Below are 8,348 nucleotides of genomic sequence, written 5' to 3' on the forward strand. Positions count from 1 at the left end.
AAGAATATTTAAAAATATTTTTCTTTCAGTGATCAAAATGTTGGTGTCTAGATTGTAATTGTTGGCCATATGGGCTATAGGCAATAATTGTTTTAATATTGATGTGTGTAGGCACTAGTAAATGTTTACTCGTCATATAACCTAGTTATCTGTTCGCTTAATGGACTTTTTGGAAAAAAGGTTATTTTTTTACAAGTTTTACTTGTTCATATACTTTGTCTAACTTGTAAGTATAAAAAAATATGTAATTAATTATAATATTAGCATGTTAAATTTGTAATTTCTTTTTTCTTTTTATGGTTTTTAATTGTTTGTAACACAAAGTTACTAACTACCTCACTTTAAATGCAAGGCAAGATTAGTTTATTTTTATAACACAATTTGGTACATGAACAATTCAAATTGCTTTCATTAATTAGACAATAAAATAAAAAAAATAAAAAAATAAAAGCATAATAAAATAAAGATAAAAACATGACAAAAGCAGGTAATTAAAAGTGTTATGTAACCTCACAAAAGGTGCAACTTTTTTTTTTTTTTTTTTAGCTCTTATGCATCCCTCTTGCTAATGCCGCCCTGGGTAATAGTTAAAATCCGGTTAAAAAAATGTCTTGTTAGTTAGCATTAGGCTGAGAAAGAACTAATTTCAATTATTATTGTTTAACAGAGACCTTTTGACTGTTCTGCATGTCTGACGCCTGATTCATGCAGATGCCCTTATGTGTGTGTCTTCTGTTCCGTTGCTTATATAGGCCTTCCTCTTTAATGTGGTAATTCCAAACAGCTCTGTTGTGTTGCAGCATAATGGAAAGTCCATTGTGTTTTCCGTCAGATAGATATGGAGTCTGTACATCTATTTTGGCTGATCAGACATAGATAGAATGAAGCAGATTCTGTACAAGAGGTGATGCATTGGTTAATCTTACGAGCCTCAAAGTTTTAACTGCTGCATCTTACAAGGAATAATTGAGTGCAAACAAAATGCTCTTTGAATTAAGCAGATCTTAGGTGTGTCTCTTTTCCAGCACATCTGAATTAAATACAAATATTCCAACCATTACATTTACCTAGGACTCCACAGATATGTTAATCACCAATTTACTCCTAAACAACATATTCTCATTATCAGTGTGTATGAAATCGTACGAAAAGTTATGCACACTATTTCGAACGTTTTGGAAGTTTTTCCTCAAAAACCAGATCAGTGCGCATGCGCTAGCAGACAGAAAAAAAAAGAAGATCCGCGGACGGACGTAAAACTGGGAAAAACAGTGCAATCATCACTTATTCATGTCTCTAACTACATTGCTTGCTGTTTTATATCTTAGGGTTAGGGCTAAATTTATATTCTATATTCGTGAATGGTGCGTCAGATGCGCATGCGCATACAACGGAAAAAACGTCCAAAACGTACGAAATTACGGTGCATAGCTTTTCGTACGATTTCATACGCACTCATAATGAGAATAGGTTGTCCTAAAACATGCAGGACTTGGGTTGTGAGGAACCAAATTAAACCTCAAGCACAAACCTCAAGACAAATTGAGAGCATCTAGAGAAAGAACAGGACTGGAGGCAAGACTGAACCCTGAGAAAAAACAAAAACAAACAATCTTTTTGGGAAGTAATTGTTTCAGAGGCTGACAGATTTATCTTACCAAATGTGAAGTGAACCAGTGTACCACTAATAGCACACTGTGTGACGACATTGAAATGTATAGGATCCAATAAACAAGGAGGACTGTAGGGACAGTCCCTATAGTTATATGGCAGAAGCAGCTTCTGTATGTTTGGCAGGGCAGACTGCATATCGTGCCCATTCTTGAAACTGTATTACTTGTCTGATATATTTTGCTGAAGGTATAAAATACTATTCTGAAAATGTATTTATTCTTGGACAAGCTGTTATGTTAATATATTAGTTAAAAGATGGGGTAAAAATGAATAATACTGTTAGAGTAATCGTTAGACTGCCTTTTTGATTAGAGAGAGTTAGAAACATCTCATTGGACAGCAATTATGATGGCGTAATAGAGGATGGTGGTGAGAAGTTTCTAAAAGGTTCCTGCACAGGGACCTCTTTGGCAAACAGCATCAGCCACTGATGCACCACCTGCCTGTAAGTGTCTATTGAAAGAATTTATAGGAGTGATGCCGTAGAATTGTTCCTCTTAAAATGTAATTAGATGCATTTTCAGTTGTCTTCTTTGATATATGTTTTTTAATTCTAGGGCATGGACTCAGAGATGACCCTGAACACCACTGATATTGTGACTTACACACATCCATGCTATGAGATTATTGATGTTGGTTACAAACTAACTTCAACTCCTTCAGTTATATGTGTGTTGTTGTATTGTTTTCTTATGCTTTTATCTATTGTAACTGTATGTGGGAATCTCCTTGTAGTGATCTCAATCATTTACTTTAAGCAACTGCACACACCCACAAATACTCTCATTCTTTCTCTGGCTGTTGCTGATCTTCTCGTTGGGATTTTAGTATTTCCTCTCAGCATGGCATTCTCTCTTAGTTCTTGCACTTACAATGAGAGTTTATTTTGTAAGGTCAGAGACAGCTTTGATATATTGTTTAGCACATGCTCTATTATGCACCTGTGTTGTATTTCAATTGACAGGTATCATGCAATTTGTCAGCCTCTGACGTATAGGTCAAAGATCAACCGTCATGTAGTCTTCATCATGATTGCTGTGAGCTGGGGAGTTTCTGCTCTCATTGGAATTGGTGTGATAATTCCTAGATTAAAGAATGAACAATGTTTGGAAACCTGTTTTGTTGATGTTCTGATGGCAAACACTGTGGGACCTATATTGTCATTTTACCTTCCAGTGGTTATAATGCTTTGCATCTACCTTAAGATTTTTCTTGTAGCACAGAGACAGGCACGGAGCATCCAAACCATAACAAAGTCTGGAGCAACTGCCAGTAACATGGAAAGAAAAGCAACCAAAACTCTGGCTATAGTTTTAGGAGCTTTTCTGTTTTGTTGGACACCTTTCTTCATTTGCATCACTTTTCTGCCTTTTATCAATAGTCCAGTGCCAGTGTCGGTGATTGAAACTCTTAATTGGCTAACTTTATCCAACTCTATGCTTAATCCTTTTATCTATGCTTTCTTTTACACCTGGTTCAGGTTAGCCTTTAAAATGATTGTTTCTGGAAAAATACTTCAAGGTGATTATGCTAATGCCAGACTGCACTAATATTAGTGTATAAAAGTTTTTTTTTTTATTGTAACATAATAATTGCACAAGATTTTTTTTACTTCAGTCCTGCTCTATTTAAAAAAAACTCCAGCAATGATAACCAAACTAAAACCTGATTTATTGTTTCTGTTTACAAATGTATCTTAAAGGAAGGCCTTTTTATGTTCTGGCATCAAATGCAAAGGAAGTAGAGTTTTCCTTTTGTCTTCAGAAAACTGGAGGTCCTATTTTTGTTTTCAGCTTAAAAAAATATACCTTTTTCATGGAATTAGATCATATGTGAGCCTATTCATAACCATGGGATATGGGTTGTACACAATAGTTGCAGCTCTAAGTTGTTACTGCTTTAGCTAAGGAGTAGAAACATAAAAAAGGAGATCATAAAAAATGTATTATTGATAATATTTATTTCAACATAAAATAAATGAAATTAACCTCTTAGAGCAGGAACAGGTCTTGAATTGATTTTTTTTTGTTTCTAGAAAGGAACTTCCACACCTTTACATGTAAAAGTTTAGATTTTTAGTGGAATCGAACAATGTAGGTGCGTTTTGATATGAGCAAAGTTTCAGGGATGTTCCAGATTCCAAATACACCCAGAAGTTTTTCAATTTACAGCTCCAACATAGCTACTGTTCACAAGTTTGAATGGCCGATCAAAATGAGGGACCAAAACAGGGCTGAAAGAAAGGAGTACCTTAGCCTCATCAAAAGCTTGCTGACAAGATTGGGACAAAATAAACTCTGAGATTATTTAGTTTATCCATTAGAACCACAAAATTGGAAAAGCAGAGTGAGATACGTAACAGAATCATTGTTTTTCATAGATATTAGCATATATAAGGAGAAAAATGTCTATACCTACTGGCTTTGAAATATAGCCCTCAAAAGATCCCATTTCAGTTCTTTAAATTTGGTTAATGATGTAGAACCAAAAGCAGCTAAACGAACCTATGTCTGGTTTGAAAAGGCATCTATCCAACTAAATTCAGTCAATGTTTGGTGATTAAAAACCTGGATGACTATTGTCTTCAAATGCTAATAGCTCTTTAAATCCCAACTCCTTAGTTTCTTTTTCACTGTAGATGACTTAGGTTTGTATAGCTATTTATATTAAAACAAGAATAACTGCAAACTCTGCCTTGTTGTTCAGGCTGAATGAAAAAAGAACTAAATAGTTTCAAGAGTTTCTTCTTAAGGATATATCTAAAAACAGTAAGTCAGTGTTGAGGTTTCCAATATAAAAGTCTATCTGCATTGCATACTTTTCTGTTGGAAGCGGCCTAAAAAACATATTTTTTTTAATGTGTAATTTTTATGATTAATTCTTTTCCTAACATTTTTATGTGGATTAGAAGTACCTTTAGTTCTACACTAATCCACAACATGTGTGGTAAATTATATAAGCTTTCTTTTGTTAAAAGGACTTGATTGTTTGTCATTTGGCCCTTTGTAAAAAGACAAAGTTAAATTGAGTAGGATAAAATGCACTTGTGTTCAATCCAGTATGTTTTCTATAAGACTTCCTGTAGCCTACATGCCACTAACTACTTTACTTGTCCCCATAGTTAGTGAATCAATACGGTGTCATTGAAAATGTATGACTGATCTCATACACGTGATGATAACACTTTAACTTGCCTTTGGGATAATAAAGAGTGATTTGTCAGTGACTGGTCTCTGGGTTCCTGCCTGAATATCATTGGATGAGTTTTGGAATAAGTAACACAATAAATATCAAGAGAGGGTGATGCAGCAGCATGACAACAAGAGTGTCACTCTGACTCTATTATGCTTTGGTTCATTCAGATGTGCTAAAAAGCTGCTTTGAGAGGCAGGCTTCCTTGTTGTTTTACTATAATTAATACAAATAATTATTGTTTGAATATTTAGTCAATTTAAAGAGTAATGGAAGGTGATTTAGGTGTTTATATCAGTTATGACTTTCATCCTTGCTATGAAATTAACAATGTTTCTAAAACAATGAGAAGAACTTCTTCTACAATTTGCACTTCTCTCTACATTTTTCTTGGTTTACTGTCTGTTATTACAGTGCTTGGAAACATACTTGTAATAATCTCAATCATTTACTTTAAGCAGCTCCACACACCATCTAACTATCTGATCGTCTCTTTGGCTGTGACTGACCTGCTTGTTGGGGTTGTAGTCTTTCCTCTAAGTGTTTCTTTTTCACTCAGCTCCTGTCTGCATTACAGAAGCTTATTCTGCAAAATACGAGACAGCTTTGATGTCATACTGAGCTCAACCTCCATTTTAAATTTATGCTGTATTTCTGTTGACCGATACTACGCGGTGTGCCAGCCTCTGACATACAGATCAAAGATAAACAACAGTGTTGTTCTGGTTATGATCTTTATAAGTTGGGGAGTTTCTGTGCTTGTTGCGATCGGTTTTGTTATTGCAGAGTTAAATCAGGACAAATGTCAAGATAATTGTTTTTCTGATGCTGTGCTTGAAAAAATTTTGGCCCCTGTTATCTCATTTTATTTACCAGTGATCATAATGCTGTACATCTACCTGAGAATATTTCTTGTTGCACAAAAACAGGCTCGCAGCATTCAGATTACATCAAAGTCAGGAGAATCTGCCAGCAACACAGAAAAGAAGGCCACCAAAACTCTGGCTATAGTTATGGGGGTATTTCTAATGTGTTGGTTTCCATTCTTTCTTTGTTTTTCTTTCCAGCTATTAGGTGGTGTTTCAGTGATGGTGTATGAATCTCTTAACTGGCTTGCACTGTCCAATTCAATGCTCAATCCATTTATATATGCTTTCTTTTACAGCTGGTTCAGGTCAGCATTCAAAATTATCATTTCTGGAAGAATTTTTCAGGGTAATCTTCCTGACACAAAACTTCTTTGAAGAAAGTTTGAACATGAGGGCGAATATCCCCCCAGCCCGAAGCAGATAATACTAAACCTAGATCTATTGGGTAAAACTGAGACTTTTTTTAGCTGGATATAAATCAATTAGTTTATTGCATGGTGACAGACATTGTTTGTGTGACATTGTCATATACAGTATATGTTTTTTTTGGTTTTTTTTTAAACTGAAATAAAAAGAAATTGAGATGAAAGTGTTTTACATGCATACTGTATAATTTATACATTTTTCTTTACAATTTAATTTAAGACCTGAATGTTTTACAGTTATAAAATTAAACACATGAAGAAATAAGCATAGATATAGGTTAAAAATCTTAGCTGTGTAATAACAAAATGAAAGCATCAATAGAATAATGACGCAAAATGTTTTAGGATCCTGTGTAAAAGGTAAGTCATTGCATCCCATGTCATGTTATGATATGAAATTAACATGAAACTTATGAAAACATATGATTCGTCTGGTAATTTAAACAATAACTATTCTATACAAAAATTTAATTCCTATCTTATTAATTCAAAGTTTTTTTCTCTTGATCCTAAACAACATTGTCAATGGAGTCATAAAGAGCGCTATGCAATGGCAAACTAAAATTTTGTTTTTACATGTCTGTAGGCCGATACTTTACTATACTAAAGTGCATGTATGATCCCAGAGGCTATGTTGTCAGGGCTTGAATGCCCTGATAAACTGAACAAACTGATATTGGTCACATAGATAAGGTTTAAACTAGTCTAGTGCTGTTCCTTTAATTCCTATAAAATATTCAAGTCTTTCTAAAAGAATATTATCATCAACTGTGTCAAATGCAACACTGAGATCTAACAGGAGAAGTACAGATACAAGTCATACAAGTTATCTGAGGCCATGAGAATATCATTAGTGACTTTCACCAGAGCTGTTTCAGTGCTATGTGGTGTAATTGGTCACACACTTGTTTGGCAACTACTTTCTCAAGTATTTTAGATAAGAAAGCAATATTGGATATACGTCTATAATTGACCAAGTCATCTGGGTCAAGAGATGGTTTCTTAAGTAAAGGTTTAATCACAGCAGCCTTAAAAGCCTTTGGTACATATCCCTGTACCAGGGGGAGATTAATCAGATCTAAAATAGAGGAGGAGATCAAAGGGAATACCTTCTTAAATAACCTGGTTGGAACTGGATCTAACATAAACGTTGAAGGCTTAGATGAAGACAATGGTTTTGCTAACTCTGAAAGCTCAACTGGAACAAGGCAGTTTGAACTGGGTTCTGATTCTATGGCTAACTCAGATGCTGCTTCATCTTCCAGACATAAACCAATCATAGTTATAGGAGTGCTAATGATCTTATTTACAGATTACAGAGCTTAGGTGTGTCTGTTTTCCAGCAAATCTGAATTAAATAATAGTATTCCAACTACATTTACCAAGGACTCCACAGATCTGTTAATTACCAATTTACTCCTGAAATATGCAGGACTGAGGAACCAAATTAAAGACACCTCAAGACAAATTGAGAGCATCTAGAGAGCATCTAGAGAAAGAACAGGATAGGAGGAGAGACTGAACCCCGAGAAAAAACAAAAACAAACAATCTTTTTGAGAAGTAATTGTTTCAGAGGCCGACAGATTTATCTTACCAAATTTGAAGTGAAACCAATGTACCACTAATAGCACATTGTGCGATGACCTAAACATGTAAGTGCTAATGATCTTATTTTTAATAAAATCAATCATATTTATTATAAAGAATCCCATAAAATAATTACTGCTAAGAGCAGGTGGTATGGACAGTTCAACAGAGCTATGGCTCTGGGTGAGTTTGGCAACTGTATTGAAAAGATATTAGGGATTATTCTTATTCTACTCTATTAATGACGAGATATATGCTGCTCTTTCTTTATGAAGGATGCTCTTATACAGCAGTTAACTATTTTTCCAGACTAGGTAGAATTCCGATAGGCATGTAGAGCACCATTTTCTCTCCAGTTTCCTAGCATTTTGCTTTAGAGTGTGCTGCTCTGCACCAAACCAGGGAGCCAGCTTTCTATTTTAAATGTTTTTCTTTTTTAAAGGGGCTGCATTGTCTAAGGCAGTACATAGAGAACTGGCATCCCAATCAGCAAAATCATCAACCTGTGAAGTGAAATAAACTAAACCTTTGCACTCTGCAGTACTGCTCAGCGACACAGAGGAAAGAGAAAGTGAACCAGATCCTTTAAAATTTATAACT

At 34.7% G+C, this 8,348-nt stretch overlaps 2 protein-coding genes across 2 annotated transcripts; both read left to right on the forward strand.

Moving 5' to 3' along the window:
• The first annotated feature begins 2,234 nt into the window (after positions 1-2,234).
• On the forward strand, positions 2,235-3,331 carry LOC107099824 (trace amine-associated receptor 1-like). Its single transcript, XM_015398097.1, has one exon. It carries the CDS (start codon positions 2,235-2,237, stop codon positions 3,222-3,224), a length of 990 nt encoding a protein of 329 aa, XP_015253583.1. The 3' UTR covers positions 3,225-3,331.
• Positions 3,332-5,210: 1,879 nt separating this feature from the next.
• On the forward strand, positions 5,211-6,124 carry LOC107099825 (trace amine-associated receptor 1-like). The gene has a single exon (XM_015398098.1). The coding sequence runs from the start codon at positions 5,211-5,213 to the stop codon at positions 6,108-6,110; it is 900 nt and encodes a 299-aa protein (XP_015253584.1). The 3' UTR covers positions 6,111-6,124.
• The last annotated feature ends 2,224 nt before the right edge of the window (positions 6,125-8,348 follow it).

The sequence above is a fragment of the Cyprinodon variegatus genome, unplaced genomic scaffold (genome assembly GCF_000732505.1).
Source record: "Cyprinodon variegatus isolate N-32 unplaced genomic scaffold, C_variegatus-1.0 Scaffold911, whole genome shotgun sequence".
Classification (NCBI taxonomy): Eukaryota; Metazoa; Chordata; class Actinopteri; order Cyprinodontiformes; family Cyprinodontidae; genus Cyprinodon; species Cyprinodon variegatus.